This window comes from Tilletiopsis washingtonensis (assembly GCF_003144115.1).
Source record: "Tilletiopsis washingtonensis strain MCA 4186 unplaced genomic scaffold FA09scaffold_9, whole genome shotgun sequence".
In the NCBI taxonomy this organism is placed as follows: Eukaryota; Fungi; Basidiomycota; class Exobasidiomycetes; order Entylomatales; genus Tilletiopsis; species Tilletiopsis washingtonensis.
Window position 1 is genome coordinate 389,131 of NW_020312006.1, and position 19,162 is coordinate 408,292.

The 19,162-nt window shown below is 67.9% G+C and overlaps 5 protein-coding genes across 5 annotated transcripts; 2 read left to right on the forward strand and 3 right to left on the reverse strand.

Moving 5' to 3' along the window:
* Positions 1–857: 857 nt before the first annotated feature.
* FA09DRAFT_267330 (hypothetical protein) lies at positions 858–1,911 on the reverse strand. Its single transcript, XM_025739767.1, has one exon. The coding sequence runs from the start codon at positions 1,777–1,779 to the stop codon at positions 958–960; it is 822 nt and encodes a 273-aa protein (XP_025598781.1). The 5' UTR covers positions 1,780–1,911; the 3' UTR covers positions 858–957.
* Positions 1,912–3,479: 1,568 nt separating this feature from the next.
* FA09DRAFT_360234 (hypothetical protein) lies at positions 3,480–7,431 on the forward strand. The gene is made up of 4 exons (XM_025745206.1): positions 3,480–4,367; positions 4,580–4,684; positions 4,745–5,497; positions 5,554–7,431. The coding sequence occupies exons 1-4, from the start codon at positions 3,850–3,852 to the stop codon at positions 7,301–7,303; spliced, it is 3,126 nt and encodes a 1,041-aa protein (XP_025598782.1). The 5' UTR covers positions 3,480–3,849; the 3' UTR covers positions 7,304–7,431.
* Positions 7,416–11,902, reverse strand: FA09DRAFT_307542 (hypothetical protein). Its single transcript, XM_025740562.1, has 10 exons — positions 10,852–11,902; positions 10,771–10,794; positions 10,599–10,713; positions 10,466–10,541; positions 9,685–10,413; positions 9,232–9,621; positions 9,097–9,176; positions 8,730–9,041; positions 8,417–8,673; positions 7,416–8,361 (listed from the first exon to the last, which is right to left on the reverse strand). The coding sequence occupies exons 1-10, from the start codon at positions 11,740–11,742 to the stop codon at positions 7,519–7,521; spliced, it is 3,717 nt and encodes a 1,238-aa protein (XP_025598783.1). The 5' UTR covers positions 11,743–11,902; the 3' UTR covers positions 7,416–7,518.
* A 1,459-nt stretch (positions 11,903–13,361) lies between these two features.
* FA09DRAFT_360236 (COQ7-domain-containing protein) lies at positions 13,362–14,509 on the forward strand. The gene is made up of 2 exons (XM_025745207.1): positions 13,362–14,111; positions 14,191–14,509. Exons 1-2 carry the CDS (start codon positions 13,585–13,587, stop codon positions 14,453–14,455), a joined length of 792 nt encoding a protein of 263 aa, XP_025598784.1. The 5' UTR covers positions 13,362–13,584; the 3' UTR covers positions 14,456–14,509.
* FA09DRAFT_329560 (hypothetical protein) lies at positions 14,451–17,658 on the reverse strand. The gene is made up of 8 exons (XM_025742228.1): positions 17,036–17,658; positions 16,657–16,727; positions 16,498–16,597; positions 16,332–16,441; positions 16,192–16,275; positions 15,778–16,138; positions 15,020–15,726; positions 14,451–14,963 (listed from the first exon to the last, which is right to left on the reverse strand). The coding sequence occupies exons 1-8, from the start codon at positions 17,205–17,207 to the stop codon at positions 14,910–14,912; spliced, it is 1,659 nt and encodes a 552-aa protein (XP_025598785.1). The 5' UTR covers positions 17,208–17,658; the 3' UTR covers positions 14,451–14,909.
* Positions 17,659–19,162: the final 1,504 nt, after the last annotated feature.

The following is a 19,162-nucleotide window of genomic DNA, read 5'->3' on the forward strand; positions in this document are numbered from 1 at the left end:
CGGCACAGCTGGCGGACAGGCGTCGCCCTCTGACCAGCCAGGCGCTGCAGCCACGAGACCCACCGAGCGGATGCCGGACGCGGGCTTCCGAGCCGCAGCGGTACGTCGCAGACGGCATCGTAGACCTCTGAGCGCCAAGGATGAAGCTGATGAGGCTTTAGCCGCAGGCGCAACCCGAACGTCCGCACGCGGCCGCCGGCGCTGCTCCGCTCGGCGCGGGCGCGCATCGCTGAGGCGCGCCGCGCCAAAGGGCATGCGAGACGTGTGGCTTGGGCAGCGTGTGCCACACGCCCTCGACTCAGACCCAGCGATCGCTCCGGCAGAAGGCAGCGCTGTCTCACGCAAGCCGCCCATCGATGCAGCACCCAGCCAGACGTGGGGTATTCGCAGCCCGCCCACACGAGGGAAGCGTCTGCATCATCGCTCCGGCATAGAAGCAGGCACCCACGCATGCCCTCGCGCTCGCTCGGGCCGAGCGGAGTGCGTCGCAGCATCCGGTATGCGGCCAACTGGTCGTCCTCGGAGTCCATCACCGTGCGGTGCGCTCCTCGGCAATCTCGTCTTGTGGCGGCGCATCCACGGCTCCACATACCTTGTGCAGCGAAGAGCCAGTGGCACTGGGATCGGTACGCGGGCCGGCAGAACTCGAATGGTCTGACCCGCATCGCCACAAGCCAAGGCTGCGCAGCGGGAACGGCCATGTGCGCACGTAGGTCCACGATCCTGAAGCCTCTGCGGCATGCCTCGGACAGCCATCGCCTCAGACGGGACACGCTGGTCGGACGACTGCTCATGTCACCTGCCCAAACCGCGTCGCGCTGTCCGCCCCGGTATCGCAGCATCGAGCTCGCAGCGCTGCAAAGAAAGAATGTGCAGTGTGCGTGCAGGAGAGACGACCTGCTCGTTACATGCTTCGCCGGGGCTGTGGCATGCGCTAGGATCACTGAGGGGGCTGCTCTACAACCCAGGAGCAGTCGACGCCGCCAGATGGCCTCGGAGCCGCATGGCTGCATCCTGTACCGGCTGCTGCAGCTCAGCCCCTCTCGGCTCGTTGAGCCTCACGCTAGTCAGAGCTCCCCAGCTAGTCCAAAGCCGCTCGTGAGGTTTAAGCGAGGCCAGCTCGAGCGCTGCGCTAGCGTACCAGCACAGCCGCAGCAACTCTATTCCTGTCGATGGGCTGCAGCGCTCAGGTGCCGGTGGATGTGCGGTACAATGCGCCGAGAGCCCGTCGCGCCATTCTGACGTGCTACTCAGACTGCCTACGATCTGATGGCTCCGAGGCGGGATAGTGAGCGACTGTCTCTGCGCCTGAGCGGAGAAGCTGCCTGATGCTGCACGCATGCTTGGCTCTCTCGAGCCCTGCTTCAACTCGGGCCTCCTCTTCTGACGACTGTGCGGATCGACCGCGTGCTCTGTGCCTTGCCTCGGGGGCGACATGCGGCAGCATCGGAGGTCGCTCCCGAGGCACGGCATCCTTGGCGCAAGCGAGCACGAGTCTTGGGGCCGAACGTGCGTGCCGCGGGAGAGGGCGCCTCTCATGCACCCCGAACCGCCTCGCTTGCCGCCGCTCGGCCTCGACGAGCGCCCTGGAACGGCTCCGTCAAGCACTACCTGCCAGCGCTTGAAAACAGAAAAGCATACATAGCGTAGCGCTGGGGTCATGCTCGACGGCGCTTGATGCTGCGTGAGCAGAGCTTGCCACGCCTGATCGCCAGACGTGCGGCCTCTTGCGCTCAGGCATCTCTCCGGTGTCCGGCACCCTCCGCGTCCGCGTACCATTCCTGTGGGCGCAGCTCGACGAGGGCAACACGGAGGCAGTACACACGTGGCCGGCGAGCAGGCTGTGGCAACGCAGACGTAGCAATGGGGCGTCGAGCGCGCAGGCCTCCGGCGGAGGCCAGAGGGTGCCGGGAGGGTCGAGCAGCGTCGAAGCAAGGGCGGCCGGGGCTGCCGCCCGTGCCGGGCGGAGCGGCGGACAGTTGCGTCGCAACTCCCGGATGATCCTCGCCTCTTGGGGTCTGCCGGACGCCATGCCTCGGCCGCCGAGGCTTCTGCGTGCTGCGGTACCCGTCCCGTCGGAAGCGTGGGCAGGACGAGCATGAAGGATGCAGGGTGCATGGCGCAGGAGCGCGGCATGCGGCGCGGCGACCTCGATCGCTGCCGCATGCCGGCGGGCGGTGCGTGCGCAGAAGCCGTGCTGTTGACGCCGCAGGCTGTGCGTCAGGGCAGGATGGGCATGCTGCCAAGAGGCTCTCGGATTGCCATGCCGGATGCGAGGAGAGCGGACGTCGATGTCGGCTGTGCTGTGTGCCTGTGGCGCCTCGGGCGAGGCAGCACTGCAGCACTAGAGCACAGCCAGCCCCCAGCGCGTGGCTTTGCTCCGCCGTCACGTGTGCTGCTCCTGCTTCAGCCCCCCCTCCCCAGCCCGCTCGTCTGACGCCGTGGCGCGCAGCTTATCGCCTCGGCACTCTCTCGCTCGCAAACGTCCGAGTCTCAACGCGCGCCAGCGTCCGTCGCTGATCTCGCGCTGCACCTGCGCTGCTGCAGGCGCGAGTGGCGGCACACGTCCGCTCGGCGACCCTGACGCGCGCGCCGGCTCGTTCTCTGCCGGGTGCGGCGCTTCCAAGCCGGCTGCGTTTGCGTTTTTGGACAGACAGCTGCAGCAGCGTGCTGCAGCAGCGCTGCAGGCGCAAGGTACCGCCGACGGCGAGCGATAGACTGCCCGACAACGTCGCGTCGCCGACGCCGGCGCCGAGTCGCTGCTGGTGCTGCCGTGCTGGTGCTGCGGCTGTGCTTTGCGGCCGCCTTGTTCGGACGTGCGGAGAGGAGACCTGCATCCCCGCAGGCATTGCAGCACCTCAGCCCGGTGGTGCCGCGGCTGGAGAACAGCGGCATTCTGAGCCAGCTGCTGAGCGCTGCGCCTCGCCGTCGCTCCGCCTCGGCATCGGTGTGCGGGTGCTGCACCCTCCCGCTCCGCCTCCGGCTCAGCCGCCAGCTTCGACGAGGCGTCCGAGCTTAGGATCGTGCTTCTGCGCCGCTCCGCCGCCGCCGCACGACGCCTCAGACCTGAGCGTCCCCCCAGTTTAACCGGCTAGCGTGACACGCGGCGCGCATCTGCGCCGCCGCTTGCTCTGCAGCTGTTCTGCCCGGCATCGGCTGCGTCCGCCGCTGCGCCAGTGCCCGCGCCGGGTGCCGACGCCGACACGGGCTGCTTGTGCCGCTGCACGCTGCGCAGCCCCGAGCCGTCGGATCTCAGGCAGCATCAGCGCTGCGGCCGCAACCGCGTAACGCGCTTCTGCCGCCGAGCGTCGCGGCGCCGAGTCCGGAGTCCACGCACGCGGCGCCGGGCCCCGGCCTGGATTCAGCGGGCCACGCCCGCACGCCGCCGTTCCGCCTCTCCGTCGTTCCGCACACACTTGGCGGCAGCGCCTGACACCTGCGACGTACGCCCGTGCTCCCGTGCGACACCAGCGAGCACAGCGTGCGGCAGGGCTGCAATCAGCACGAGGGCGAATTCAGCACACGAGGGCACGGAGGAGCAGCCGGCGCGGCGAAAGCAGCAGCAGCACGCGGGAGCAGCATCAAGAGGCGTTTCTGGCCTGGCGGCTTCTACCGCAAGCACCACGCCGCATCCTCACGTCCGTCTGTTCGCCTGCTCTACCCAGCCTGGCGCCTGCCCCTTGCTCCCGGGCTGCGCTTTGCTTCGGGACCACGCCGCTTCCGATTGCGCTCGCCGGCTCCTCTTAGGCGCGTGCCTTTCATTCGCTGCGCCGCGTCTTGCTCCCCACCCACTCCGTCGGATCGCCTGCCCGAGCCCTCTCAGTCCCGCTCCCGCGCTCCGCACCGCGCATGCTGCCGCTCCGTCACCTCGCCGTCTCGCCCGCCGCGCAGCCGCCCGTCCTTGCGTCCGCACCACCACCACCACCGGCGCCGCCTCTCACCCACCTCGCCTCGCCGCCGCGCCCGTCCGCCACTCCGCGTCCACAGTCCAGCGCGCCCGTGCGCCTGCCCGCGATGAGCAGCAGCAGCAGCGTCTTCAAGAGCCTGCCGAGCTCGCACCACGGCGGCATGCCGTGGCCGGCGGCCTCGCCCTCGGCGCTCAGCCCGCCGCCGCTGAGCGACTGCACGCCGAGCAGCGAGTCGTCGTCGCGCACGTCGCCCGCCACCGCACCGACGCCGCTCTCCTCGTCGGCGTCCGACCGTGCGCCGCCGGCGCCCGCGAGCAGCAGCAGCAAGACCGGCGGCAGGCCGCGCAGCCCGTCGCCCGCACGCGCAGAGGGCAGCAGCTCGCCGCCGCGCTCCTCTGCCGTGCCTGTGGTCCAGCCAGCGCGGCCCTCGCAGGCAGGGGCGGACGCAGGCTACACACCGTGAGTGAGAGAGGCCGCCAAGCTTTTCATCTTTGCCGCTCTGCCGAGGCGAATGGTCATATTCACGGCCTGAGTGGTGGCCCGGATTTGCACTCGCGGCACTTTACGACGCCATGAGCTGCCAATTGCGGTGTCTTGGGTCCAGGGCCGATCAATGACTGCGCCCTGCGCCAATGTGTGCCTCGCGCTGACCCCTGTCTTCCCTCAATCAGATCCTGCAGCCGCTGCCGCGCCAAGAAGCTGCGATGCAACTGCGAGACGCCGTGCTCCAACTGCATCAGCAAGGGCCTGCAAGACGAGTGCCACAAGGACCGACGGTGAGTCTCGATCGGCCGTTCGCAGCTCGCAGCGACACTGACGCTTGCTGCACAACCCAGCATCCCGCGCGGCCGCAAGCGCTCGCGTCTGGACCAGCACCCCGCCGTCGAGCATGAGATCACGACGCTGCGGCGCAAGCTGCGCGAGCTCGAGTCGCAGAGCCGCATCGCTCCGTCGCCATCGTCGGGCTCGTCGTCATCGCATGCTGCTGCGCCTGCTTCGTACACACACTCGGCGTACGCAAGCAGCCCTGCCTCCGGCCGGTATCAAGACCTCGGCGCGGGACGGCACCACGTGCCGCGTGTTCCGTCGCCAGTGCCCGAGCGTCGTGCACCGCTGGAGCGGCGCGGCAGTGCTCTCGGCTCCATCGCCTCGGACGGAACGGGCCGCTCGCTGGATGCGGGTCCGAGCAACTGGGTCCCGCGAGACGGCTACGGCGCATCGCGCTCTGCCGCCGAGGCCCTGTCTTCGCTCAGCAGACCGTCACCGTCGCATGCCCTCTCCGGACACAGCTCCTCATCGCGCACGTCCTTGCTCGCCGACGCCACCCTGCCGCCACCGCGATCCTTCCAGCCTCTGCGCCCGCGCGACCCATCGCACATGGATGTCGCGGCCCAGTCGTTCGAGTCGCTGTCCCACTCTCGCTGGACTCGGGGCTCTGAACCACTGCGGATGAGCGGCCTGGCTGCTGATCGCCAGAGCAAGTACTGGGCCGATCCTGCTTCGATCCACGAGCGCCGTGCCCTCATCGAAGAGGTGCAAGCCGCGGCACCCGAGCTGAGCGTGCTCAACGAGCTGACGCACACCTTCCTGTGAGTTGCGCTCTCACCCGCAAGGCATCCTCTGCTGATCTGTTTTGGCGATTCAGCTACAGAGCCAATCATTTTGGCGGGCACGTCGTACATGAGCCATCCTTCCGCGAGGCGACGCAGGTGCTCATGTCCGGCAGCGTCGACGAGGTGCTGCATTCGTCCGTCTTCGCCGACCCCGCGGCACTCGCTGTGTGGCTCCTCGTGCTCGACTGCGGATACCAGTTCCACCCTTTCTCGGGCCCAACGTCGAGCACGCCTGGCTTCGCCGGAGTCCACGCCATGCGCAACAGCGGCGCGGATCCTACGCGCCACTGGCAGGACCTGGCGCGCCGAGCGTTCGCGATCGAGCGCACCTACGCGATCCGCAGCATCAGCGGCCTGCAAGCGGCCTGTCTGTTCATCCTGCTTGGCGAGCGCGACTCGGCGTGGGTCCGCATGGTGGGCCACGCGGCGCTGACCGGCGCCCGCGAGATGGGACTCGCACGTCTCGGCGCAGCGCCGTGCAGCGCCGACATGTCTATGCGCGAGTTTGTCCGCCTAGAGACTGCAGTGCGCATCTGGAACTTTCTCTGCGACCGCGACTGGTGTGCAGGGCAGCGCGACGGCAGCTATGCCATCCACCGTGGACAGTTCGACACGCGGCGTCCGCTAAACCTCAACGATGCCGACCTCGAGGCTGGATTGAGTGACTCGCGCCCAGCATCCGAATGGACAGAGATGTCCTACGTGCTGGCGCATCTCGATCTCGCCGAACACGTCCGCGATGCCATCGACGTGCGCAACCTGCACTCGCGACTGCCGAACGGCGCTCCCGGCGAGTTGAGCGCCGCGGCCGTAGAGCAGCTCGACGACGGGCTGCGGCGCTACTTGCAGTTCAAGCTGCCGCGCTTCTTTGCGCTGGGCAGCAACTTCTGCCAGCCGCGCATCGCGGTGCCGCAGCGCTGGATGCTGCACCAGCAGGTCTTCAGCCAGCTTCTGTCGCTGCACCGCTCGTCGATCACTACGGCTGCGGGCCGCTCGACGTGCCTCTCTGTCGCGATGGCCACGCTCGACCTGTTCGCCGAGATCCGCACCATGTGCCCCGTCATCGAGGGCCTCTACGTCAACTCGCAGCACCTCTTCACCGCCGCGCTTATCCTCGTGCTCGACATGCTCCACACGAGCTCGCACGAACGACGCCTGGATGCGCGCCAGAAGGTGGCCAGCGCCATCGAGCACCTCGCAAACTCGCCGCGCTCCGCAGTCATCCTCAGCGTCCTACTAGACGAGGAAGAGGCGCAGCAGCAGCGCCGCGCCAACCGTCAAGAGCCGCCGAACACGCCGCTCGACGTGGCCGCGATCTCCTGGCGCATCTCGCGCACGCTCGACTCCATCCCGTCTACGCCGCCTCACAGTGCGCGCGTGCCCGACGAATGCGCCGCGCCAGCGCTGGCTCCGTCGCTCTCTTCTCTGGGCATCGCCAGGCTCCCGCCCACGCCGTCCGGCCACTCGCTGCCTCCGATGTCGCGCGACATGCCACCGCCCGACAACTTGCGTCTGCCTCTGCCGCGTCCGAGCCCGTCACGCTCGCACTACTCCAGCTCGCCGTCGCCGCGTCTGCCGCACCCTGCCGAGCGCGGCCACTTCTCGTCGCAGCCGCAGCCGTATCCGCAGGCGCACTCGCACCCGCAGGCCCCGCCCTGCGCGCAGCAGCCGCACGTCTCGTCTCCCCCGCACACCAGCCACGCCGAGGCGTTCGGCGACGACGAGGCCGTCTGGGCCTGGATCCTCAATGCGGGCCTGCCGCTCGACGACGTGTCCTACTGAGGCGTCCACTCTGTCGTCCCACGCACTCTTTCCCTTTCAGACGCTCCTGCGCGTCCCTGTATTCTTCGCCATCGGTCCTGTTCCACTGCCTGCTCTTAGCTCTCTAATTAGAATGCACGACGTTTCACATTATTCAGAGCAGGTCCGTCGTCGGACTAATGATACAGGGGGATGCGGGAAGAGCCGCAGATGGAAGGGCGTGATTGAGGGAGCGTTCAGAAGGGCTGCTCATGGTGGGAGTGGTGCTGCTGCTGTTGCTGCTGCTGCTGCTGCTGCTGGCGCTGCTGCGCTTCTTGCTGCTGCTGCTCGTGCAGCTTTTGCGCAAAGAGGGCTTCGAGCGTCTCGAGCTGACCGCCGATGTCGAAGGCGTAGCCAAGCTGCGCGATGCCCTCGAGCACCACACCGACCTCGCGCTGCTTCGCGGCCAGGTCGTATGTGCCGAGGTGGTCAACGCTGCTGACCGAGACGTGCGGCGCAGCGTCGCCTTGCTGCTTCTGACCGCCAGAATTGTTCGGGAGCGGAGCGGTGTTGTGCTGCGGCGACCGGCCGAGGGCGCTTGGAGAGGGGCTGCCGACGGACGGCAGGGCGCAGAGGCCTGCCAGCGCAGCAGGCGAGAGGAAGGTGCGCGGGTCGACGTGGTCGCTCGGCGCGTACGGCGTCGCCATGGCATCGAGGTCGCCCCAGGCGTGCTCCTGCGCGGGCGACGGAGGCGCCGGCGGCATCGTGACGACGTAAGGAGTGCGGATCAGGAACTGCGCCACGGCGCTGAGCTGGCCGAGGATGGTGCCGCCGGTGTGGAAGACACGCCGCGGCAGCAGCACCTCGCAGACGAGCGCGAGAGAGCGGCAGGAGAGAAGCGTGCGCTCGCGGCTGCGCTGCAAGAGCCGGCTGAGCGTTGCAGCGTGGGCCGCGTCCTCGCTCGTCTCCGCCGAGCCGGGAAAGGCGGCGTGGAGCGCTGCCAGGTGCGCCGCTTGCACCTGGAAGCGCTCGCCAAGCACGCGGTAGACCGCAAGGTCAAGCATGCACGCGCTGACCTTGATCGTGGCGATCCACGGCAGCTGAGCGCAGTCGTGTCAGCGCTGCACGCGATAGTGGTGCACGCCAGCAACTCACGTGCTGAAAGGCAGTCAGGTTGTTCATTGTAGCACGCGCCGCCTCGATGCAGCGGTCGAAGAAGAGGAGCAGACTGTCGATGGAGCGCCAGAGGCTGGAGCACGCCTTCTCCAGGCGCTGCATCTCGGGCGTCGTCGGACGCTTGCCGAAGCGGTCTTGCGCGGTCACCAGGGTGGTGGACATGCCAACGGGCATCGGATTGTCGATGTGGTTGCTGAGGAAGCGAGCGAGCGCACCGAGCTGCACCTTGGCAAGCACTTCGGAAGCATGTCGTCAGCGTCATCCAAGTCATGTTCAGTGCAGTGCGACTCACGGCTGAAGCTCAAGCCCATCTCGCCGCTCAGCTGCACTCCGCCTGCTGGCGAGGAGGCATTCTGCGCGCTGCGGCCCCCCTTTTGCTTGCCCGCGCCGGCCTGGATGCCGATCGCACGATCTGCCTCGTATGGCGGCCGCGTGCGTCCGAGCAGCGAGATCAAGGAGGCATATGTCCACGAGACGGTGTACACGCGCCCGTGCTGCATCTTGTTGATCAGGCCCTCGACGGCTGCTTGGTCCTGCTCGTGCACCTCTTGTGGCTGCTCAAGCCCGAGCGTGATGACATGCCGAGCGGCTGTCTCGGCAAACACTACATGGCTGTGTCAGTCCAATCCACGCTGCCCGCGAGAAGGCATGCGACTCACACGGCGTGCTGGCAGGGTCGATCCTGTCGAGGATCTGGGAGAGAATGAGCAGGCACTGAATGCCCTCGACCGAAGGCTTCCTGCACGCCCTCGAGTCTCAGCAAAGCACGCAACGACCGCAAGGCTAGCGCTCACCGCAAGAGATCGTGCTTGTGCACCAGAGCCACTGCCTTCGCCAACATCTCGTGGCAGAAAGCGCGGCGTGCGCGGCCCCAGCGCAGGAGCTCCTTGGCTCGTCCGGCAGTGTACTGCTCAGTGATGCGAGGACCGCCGTTGATCCAATCGCTGTTCTCCTTGCCGCGGTCTTTCCACGCATCTACGCCCACCTCTTCGGCCAGCTGCGTGGCGGTGGCAGCGAGCTCGCGCGGCACCTGGCCCGGAATGACGGGCGCCACAGGAGGCAGGTTGTTGTCCTTGCGCTTGGTGTTGATGTACTCCTGCGTGCACACGATGCGCTTGTCCTCACAGCGGCTGCAGCCGAGTCCAGCCGCACGCTCCGTGACGTCGCAGCGCACCCGCCGCAGGCTGATGGCCGCGCAGATGCCGTCAGTGATGTGCTCCCACGCCTGGCTACCAGCCGCCACTCACCGGCACGTGTCGCACGCCACTCCCTGCTTCCGCTTTGGCCGCCGGCCGCCGGCGACTGGTGCGCTGCTGGACTGCGTGCCCAGAGAGCCGTCGGCACTGGTCGGGGCCAGCGAGTCCGCAGGCCATGCCGCGCTGGCCCATGGCGTCTCGCTGGAGCCGCTCTTGGGATCAAGAGCTACGCGAGGCAGAGTCTTGTCGTCGGTATCCTGACGCTGGCGAGAGCCACTGCCGAGCACGGCCGAGCTGGATGCCTCTTGTTCGTCCGACTCGCGGAAGCCCAGCGCCGCAGCGTGCGGGCCGAATGCGATCGGCATGTCCGTGTAGTGGGCCGCCCACGCATGCATGACGGCAATGAGCACCTGCGACGTGCCTGGCGTCGCCAGCGTGCTCTCATTGGTGGACGCCCACGTACGCATGCGCAGGCCGGGCGCAGCAAGTGGTGCCGAAGGGATGCCCTCGTCGCGGTTGCCGCCGTTGCTCATGATGCTCATGATGCGCGGGTTGCCGCGCGCAAAGTTGTAGCGCGAGGAGAAGTGCGCAAAGTCGACGATGGGCAGCTGGATGTGCGCCGTGGCGAAGAAGCAGGTGAGGAGACGGAGCGAGATGGAGCCGGCCATGACGCGCGATGCGAGACGTGCATCGCCTCGGTCGCCCGAAGCCACCTCCGGTTGTGCGAGCGACAACAGCGCCTCGCCCTCCGCATCGCCTGGCATGCTGCCATGCAGCATTCTGCTCACGCGTCAGCAATGCGGAAGCAATCTGAATTTCGAACCGCACTGACCTTGCTTGCTCGATGCGCTTGCCTGTCCGGCTCGGGCGTGGGTACCGGCGTGATGGCGGCGCGTGGTTCTTGCCACCTGCACAACGCGGGCTGTCAGACGCTGGATTCGTCGTTCTGTCGCGAGTACGCTCACATGTCAGGCCCTTCTCGGTGCAGCGCGAACACTTGACGCCTTCTGCTGAGCGTCCGTCGGGGCTAGGTGGCAGGCCGCTGCTCACACGCCGCTCGAGCAAGTCGCATCTCAGGTGCTGAGATGGCAGCATGGTCAGTTTGCCGCCAATTCTGAGCATGGACGCTCTGCTCACCTTCGCTCTGCATGCATCGCAAGTCTGCTCAGGCGAGCTCAGCCTAGGCGCCGGCATCTCAATGAAGGCAACGTCACTTACCACGCCTTGCCGCCGCTGCACCTTGGCCCGCCCGTCTGAGCTCTGCCCATCAGCAGCTCCATCTTCGCCATCCTCCATATCATCATCGCTCCCGTCATCCTCGTCGCCGCTGGCGCTGATGCTTCTGCGGAGGCTCTCGCTCGATTCTTCCCGCTCTTTCCGCTTGCCGCCAAAGAAGGAGTGTGCGTGCGTGTGGTCCATCGAGGGCGCCACGGGCTGGGCCGGGTGCATGAAGGATGCATCGCCGCTGTGCGGCAGCAACGTGCCATCCTGTGCGGCCTGCTGCCACAGCGTATCGAAATCAGGATAGCTGCCATGCGCAAAGACGGGATGCTGCCCGTGAGCAGCGGCGGCGGCAGCGGCGGCCGCTGCAGAGTCGGCGTGGTTCGCAATGACGTTCTGCGCAGAGGCAGGCATGGCTGGCGTGTCGCAGAGCGGCGGAGGCATCGGCGGCACGCCGCTGCGTGCGCCAGAGAAGTCATCGAAGTGCGTGGCCCACTCGGCTGCAGTGCCCGGGTTGGGCGAGTCGAGACCCCAGATCCACGCAGCCGCACTGCTGCCGTCGTGTGCGCCCGGCGGCACGCTGATGGCTGCGGCGATGGCATGTGCTGAGTGCGAGTCATTCGCAGCGTGGTCGTGGGACAGCAGAGAGGCCAGCGCATCGGTATGCGGCGAGTGCGCGCCGATGCCTGCCGGCGTGCGGCCGGAGTGCGCAGCGGCGCCGCTCGAGGGCAGCGGTGAGCGCGGCTGGTAGCTCGACGCCGCCGAGGCACCGCCGGTGCTCTCAGGCGTCGTGTGCAGCGTGGCCAGATGGGCATCGGCCTGGCTGCTGCCCGAGCCTGAGGCTGAGGCCGCGGCGGAGTGGTCGGCCATGAGGCCGTGCCGCTGCATGGCGCGGCTGCTGCTGGCGCGCGTGCGCCTCCTCGTAGCGCTGCTCGAGCGACACTCTGCGGCCGGTGTGGCACACGCAGTGGGCCACAGGTAGGAGAGATGGAAGCGAGACGCGCCGCAGCCGGTGTGAGGAAGAGCGGCTGCGCTGTGTGGTACGGCGGTGTGGTGGGTGGTCGTCAGGAAGCAAGATGAGAAGGAGGAGGAGCGGAGTAAAGGCGCGCAAGGCGCGCAAGGCGCACAGGCCCCAGACAGCGCTGCACCCCGCGCGGCATCTCTGCGGTCTGCCGCTGCTGCTCCGCTGCGCCCTCTGCACGCTCTGAGAGGCTGCTCTTGCTCCGCCGTGCATCTGCTGCGTGCTGCGCTGCAGCTGCCGCTGCGTCTGCATGCTGCCCGCGCCAGCCTTGGCGAGCTCTGGCGCCGAGGGCAGCTGCGACACCCTCTCACGCAGCACGGCCGCGTGGCTTCTCAGCATGAACACGTTGCGATCGGGCATGAGTGACGACGAGCACGACGTCGTCCAGCCTGGCTCTCACGCAGCGTGAGTGGAGCAAGGGCTCTGCGGAGTGAGTCGAGGAGGCGGCACGGCCGGCGTCCGCGGCGCGTCGGCCCGAGGCGCCGGACGGGCGGAGGAGCGCTGCATCTGGCGCAGCGGCGTGCCGCCTTCTAGACGGCGGTGCAGCGGCGAGAGACTCGACTCAGCACAGGCTGGGCTCGCACACAGCCTCGTCTCGCCACAGCGGCTCGCTCTGCCGGGTGCAGGAGAGAAGTAGGCGCCTAGTGCAGCCACGCCGACGGCATGCGGCAGCGAGCGCATCGGCGTGCGGGGGACCACGCCAAGGGCCGGCTCGGGACACGGGAGTCTACATGCTAGTGCGTGTGCCGGTGTCGTGCTGCCGCATCCTCTCCAGATCCGCTGCTCAGAAACAGCCGCTCGACGACAACGTGCAGCTGCAAGAGACGGCTGCCTGAAAGCGCTGAGATGCAAGGTGAGATCGAGCTGCACGCCATGCCGCGGATGTGCAGCTCGCAGCGCCCGGGGCGAAGATGGGGTCCGTCGGGCGGTGCAACGAGGTCAAGTGCAGCCGCGGGAGCTCCACGCCTCGCGCGTTGAAAGAGGCTGCCTTGCAACGCAGCTCGCTGCCTGCTATGGTACAGCTGCAATCAACGATCTGGCCGCTGACGTTGCTGAAAGGACAACGGCATGCTGATGCTCAGATTGAGAGAAGGAAGCCTAAGGGTGTCTGCATCTGTGAGCGCTTCGCCTGGCAGCGGCCGCGTCTCCCTCGGCGCAGACGTGAAAGCATGCGCGAGGCGGCAGCTGCTGGGGTGCTTCGCGTCGCGAGCTCGCTCGTGCGCCGCTTGCCCATCAGCGCGTGCGTCCTGCCCCGTCCGACCGGCCCATGATCCTGCTCAGGGTTGCACCGCTGCTGCACCATGACCAACCTGTGGATCTAGACTGGCGTCAGCGAGATATTCCGGACGGCGCCGTTCATGCTGATGCTCGTGCTGTCTTGATTGGCCTCGACCGCCTCCAGCGGCAACTTGGCGCAGCAGACGCAGGGCGAGCCTTCGTCCCCCTCATGTCTTCCGGTCCTGCTAAGGCCGAGACTGCTGTCAGATGACCACCCCGACGCCGTCCTAGCTGCCCTGAACATCTTCCCACGCCAGCGCTCGCAGCCGCTGCAGGGCGCCAGCGTGGGTGTGAGCGACGCCGGCGAAGGCGCTGCGTCTGCTGTCCTTGGGCAAGAGCGCAGCTCGGTCCGCCTCCTCCACCCGCCACATCCCGCGGCTTATGTTAGCTCTCTCACACCACGACCGCCACCCTCTCCCGCACTCCTCAGCATGGCCTCTCGTTCACTCCTCACACGCGGCGCCGCCGCCACCCGGCAGCAGCTCGGCCGCAGCAGCATCGCCGGACCGTCGCGCGTGCGTCTCTCTTCCACCGTCGCCTCGTTGGCATACACGCGCGACACGGCTGGCGAGAGCGGCGCCGCCGAGCCGCCGGCTGCGACGGCCAGCACGCCGCAGCTCTCGCCGCACGACCGCGAGCTGCTGACTCGCATGCTGCGCGTCGACCATGCGGGCGAGGTGGCGGCCAACACGATCTACGAGGCACAGGCGCGCGTCTTTGGGCGCATGGGCGATCCCAAGACGGAGAAGCTGATGCTGGAGATGTGGGAGACGGAGAAGAAGCACCTGGCCGTCGTGCGGCAGCTGCTGCAGCAACATCGCGTCTCGCCCAGCAAGCTCATGCCGCTGTGGAGCGCTGCCGGTAGCCTGCTCGGCGGCGTCACGGCGCTGCTGGGCAAGGAGGCGGCGATGGCGTGTACAGAGGCAGTGGAGACGGTCATCGGCGAGCACTATGACGAGTGAGTAAAGGCCGAAGGCTGCAGCTGCTCGGCTGGCTGCAAGGCGCGCACAGGCAAGGTGCTGACACCTCTTCTCCAGCCAACTAGTGCATCTGCGCACTCTGACGGAGACGCCGGCGGCCTCAGCCTCGGCCGCGACGCAGACCACAGCGTCCGGCGAGCCGGCGCTGCACCCGTCGCTGCCGCTGCTGGCCGACGTGATCACCGAGTTCCGCGACGACGAGCTCGAGCATCTCGACACGGCCGTCGAGCACGACGCGCAGATGGCGCCGGCGCATGCTCTGCTCTCTGCTGTCGTCGGCTGGGGCTGTCGTGGCGCCATCGCCATCGCTGGACGTGTCTGATGGCAACGCATCTATTTATCAACCTCACTCTTGCGTGCAGCGGGCTGGTCAAGCGTCGATGTATGCAGGGAGCGCAGCGCAGAGGCACTTGACTCGAGAGAGGGAGGGAAGCCTGCGTACAGGCGGACGAGCGTGATGTGAGAGACGGATGGATCTGGATATGTCATGACGGCAGCCAAAAGGAAGAACATGCCTGTGTGTGGTGCGACGCCGGCGAGCAGGTGGGCCGCCGGAGACGACGAGGAAAAGTGCAAGTGGACAGAGGGCGCTATAGCTAGGCTCGGCGCGCAAGAGGAGAGATGACCTGAGCGCAGAGGGACCTTGATAGCAGAGGGCGTGGCGACGCAGCGGAACGAGCGTCGACGGAATCGAGAAAGAGTGAAGGTGCGGCGAGCTGTATGTATGGGAGTCGGGAACGAGAATGCTGGGGCCGTGACGCGCTGGATCGTGAGCCTCATGGTGCTGGAGCACGCGTGTTGCCGGCCCATCCGCCGTACGATGGCGGCAGCTGTGGAGGCGTCTGTCAGTTTGTGCGTGCAGCGGTGCAGCAGAATCTAGACTCACCTCCTCGACGGCATCTTCGGCCGGCTGAGCAGGCGTCATCGGTCCGGCATCGCTGTGCTGGATGTAGCGCGACGACGAGCCCACAGCCGCATCGTCGCCAGGCAGCGCGCCCTTGACCGGCAGCGGCGGAGCGTCGCCAGCCGGCTCAGCGTTGCGCGCCGACAGGCGGTAGGCGCTGCCTGCCGCGACGCTGCCGGGTCCGTGGCTGGTGGCGCTCATGAAGTCGGCGCCCGCCTCGCTGCCGTGCATGGTGCTAGTGCCCTGCCAGCCAGAGCGGCCGCCATCGGAGAGCGCGGTGCCCGGCGAGGGAGGGTAGCGCATGCCGGCAGCTGATACGCCCGAGATGGAGGCACCGCGGCCAGACTGGCCCGAGAAGCTGCCGGGGCGCATCGGCGTGCGCAGCGGCTCGTCGCGGTACGCAGCCGCAAGGTCCGGAGACGATCCGGCCGCTGCAGGGTCATACGTGAACGGCGTGGGTGCGTAGGACTGGCTGACGCCGCCGCTGTTGCGGCCGCGACGTGCAGCAAGCGCCGCAGACGAGCCAGGTCCGTCCTCATCGCCATCGAGGTCGATGAACTGCGGCTGCTCCTTGCGCGCCTCGTCACGCTTCGCACGCTGCCGTCGCCGGTAGATCAGGAAGGCGACGAGCGCGGCCACGATGACTGCCACAGCAATGACGGCGCCGATGATACCGCCGACGAGACCGCCTGTGCTGCGGGTTAGCGAGAGGAGCATCACTCAGCCGCGCTGCAGCTCACCGTTCGTTCCGCCGCCTCCGCCTCCACTGTTGCCGCTGCCCGACGTGCTGCCGGGCGTGCCAGCAGAGGAGGAAGAGCTGCCGCCGAACATGGCATTGGCCTGGTCCTGCGTGAGCGCGCCCGCCTCGTTGCGGAACGAGGCGCTGAGCGAGCCAACAGGAATGGCGCGTTCGATGGAGTTGGCCACCGTGCGGCCGATGCAGCTCGTCGAGTTGGAGCGCACCGTCGCCACGGGGCTCGAGCCGCCGCTGCCGCTGCCCGTGGCGTCGCCGAGCATCGTGATGAAGGACGTGCCCTCGGTGAAGGGGACGGTGAGGTTGTGGATGAAGTAGCTGATGTTCTGCGTCGATGCATCGGGCACCTGCAGGAACGGTGTGAGCATCCGTCTCAGAAACCTCTCGCTGAGCCACGCACCGTGATCGAGATTGGCACGCCATTGAAGGGCGCCATCGTGATCGTGAACGGGCGTGTGCCGCGCAGGCTGCCAACCGGGTAATACTGCGACGCAGACATCAGCACGTGCCTCTGTGCGAGCCATCATCTCGACCACTCACGCGGACAGGCGTGCATGAGGCACGCTCGCCGAGAGCGCCACTGCCCGTGTTGTCTGCCGCCCAGCTGAAGGCGGTGGTGACGCCGTAAGGCGCGCAGCCCGTGTTGCTCGCTGGTTGGCCGAGATTCAGCCTCTGGGCGGGACTGTGCCGCGACGTGTCTACTCACACTCGCGCGTGTCGGGCACCAGCAGCTGGGACGTGTTGCCCGCGCCAAGAGCATCGGCCACTGACACCACGAAGCCGCTCGAGAACGAGCCGGCTGGTGGCTGCAGGCGGGCAAAGGGATGAGCAAGCGCTACGCCGCAGCCGCGCACAGACCACTCACCGGCACGTCCCACTGGAATGTCAGTTCCGAGGCGCCGCTCTGGTAGCTCGAGTCGATGTTGTACGTTTGAGCTGCAGGCTGCTGTCAGCACAGGCTGCAGACCACCGCCGATGGACCGTCCACCTCGAGCGCTGATCTGCGCTACCCCGCGCTGCTTCGCTACTCAATCCGCCATGCCGCACGTGCCGTCGAGCAGCGCACGCTCGCGCTGATCGTCGACACCTCACTTTCCGCATAGAGCAACTCATGCACGCTTGAAGTGACGAGCTGAGCCGCACGCGCAGGGCAATGCCGATTCCGCAGCACAGCACGACGCGACTCCGGCCCATCCGCACCCTCATTGCAGGTCCAGCAACGCGCCTGGCCACCAGCGACTCACCAGCAAAGCCGTTGGCCATCACCGCAACTGTGAACGGGTACTGGCGCGAGCTCTCGACGGGCCAGGTGATGTTGAGCGGACGGCACTGCGACGGCCAGCTGGTGGTGAAGCTGAGCGCCTGGGCGGTGCTGGCCGCCACAGGCACGAGCGCCAGGAGCGAGTGCAGCCTCATCGTGAGAACGAAGCTGGGCGAGGAGCGAGTGCGGATGCGGCGTCTAGGTCGAGAGGACAGAGCCTCTTGTATCGCTCGAGAACAAGCAGAGCGCTCGCGCGGTGGAGTAGCGCGTGTGCGGCACGGCGATCAGGCACGCACGGGCGGCAGGTGCAGTGATCGACGCAGGCGGATATTGACCAGCGCAGGCGCTCAATGAGAGGCTTGGCACGCAACGGCGTCTATGCAGCGCTCGGGTAGCCACGATCGGCGCCGAGGGGCAGCGCTGCTGAGGCGACTCTGCTCGAGCGAGAGGCGGCCGGATGATCTAGCAGGACGCGCGCGGCGGTGCGGCGCTGCCGTGCAGAGGCGGTGCGGCAGAGAAGAGGGGTGCGGCGTCGGAGAACGGACGACGAGGCGCGGCAGGCTCGGGTATGTGCCGGTGTCGTGGGGTGAAGGGGGGTGATGGGGGTGCAAGACGAAGGGTGTGCCGGGCGAGCGTGTGACCGCAAGGTGACCCGATGCAGGAGCAGAGCGCAAGAGGCAAGCCGCCGTTTCTCTGACGCGGTGCGGCGGCGGCGCGCGGCCGTGTGCATCTCGCCGGCGTCCATCACGCTTTGCTGCGCTGCGGCACCACGGCAGCGAGGAGAGCACGCCGCCGCCGCGGGTGCGTGCTCGGCGCGGCAGCCGCGGCACCCCGGCGCTGAGGAGAGCGAGAAGCGCACACACAGCGCTCCTGCCGCTCCTCCGCTGCGGCCGCGGCCCGAGCAAGCGCAGGGCGCCTTTCCGCCCTCGTGCGTCGTCCTGCCGCCGCGAGGGATAAGGCCCCGCCTCCGGCCCACGAGGCGGCTCTTGTGCTCGACGAAGGCAGCCGCTGCGCCCAACGAACGTCGGCAGGCATGCCTTCTCTGCACAGCATGCAGGCTGCGCATGCTGCATGGCGGCCTCCCTCCCGTGCCGCCGCTTCATGCCTTCGGGACCGCACCCATTAGAAGTGCGAGAGGGGTGCTGCCGCTCGAGGGTCAGGAGGAGCAGAGGCCAGAGGGGCACTAAGACTCCGCGGGCCGGCCCGAGATCCAGGCCGTGCGCTGAGTGGTGCGATGGCGGGCAGCGGCAGACACTCCCGCCTGCGCTCGTTGGGCAGCGGAGCGCAACGTCGTGCAAGCAACACCTTCGCGCTAACGGCATGCTGGCGCTGGAGCGGTCTGCGACGGCCGGCTGCCTGCGTGACAGCGCAGCATAGGCATCAGCGCCGCCGCACCGCCGCCGCGCGTCTGGGGTCCCCGTGCACCTCGCGATGTCACAAGGTGAGCTCGAGCCTCCGCTGCGAGGCATCGAGCAGTGGCTCATGAGAAGATTACCGAGGTCACTCGAGGTGGAGGCGAGGAACCTCTTGGTCGGGCACGCTTACGGCTCCTCGCCTCTCGGCCGCTGCTCCTCAGCCCGAGCCAGGGAGCGACCACCACCTTGCAAAGTCCCTCGCGCGACAGCGGCGTCTCTGTGGCTGCTGTCAGGGCGGAGCCAACGTCGAGCAAAAGGCACCTGACTCAGCGCTTGCAGCAGGAGATGAGGGCGTGGCGTCACACGCGCTCGCCGAGCGGGTCGTGCCAAGCCTTGGGGTCCGGCGAGCGGGGCTAGCCAGGGGATCGTGCCGTACGGCTGGCTGCCGTTGCTGCGGCGCTCCGCCTCCTCCCGCAGCGGCCTTGTTGCGCGCATGATGGACGGCGAGATGCTCTGCTGATGCTGAGATGCTCTGCCTGCGGCCCCGCAGCTCTCTTCACGCGCGCAGAGGCTCGGTCAGACCGCCATGCCGAGGCGTCATGCGACGCGGGAACACGCGCTATTTGGCTGCTGAGGTGGGAGCAGCAGGACAGCAAGCGCAACCTCATCTTGCGAAGCGAGATTGCGCCCCACAGCCGGGGCGCTTTTCTTGCCTTCGCCACAGCCGCCAGGGCGCCGCGGGGGGGGGGGGGGGG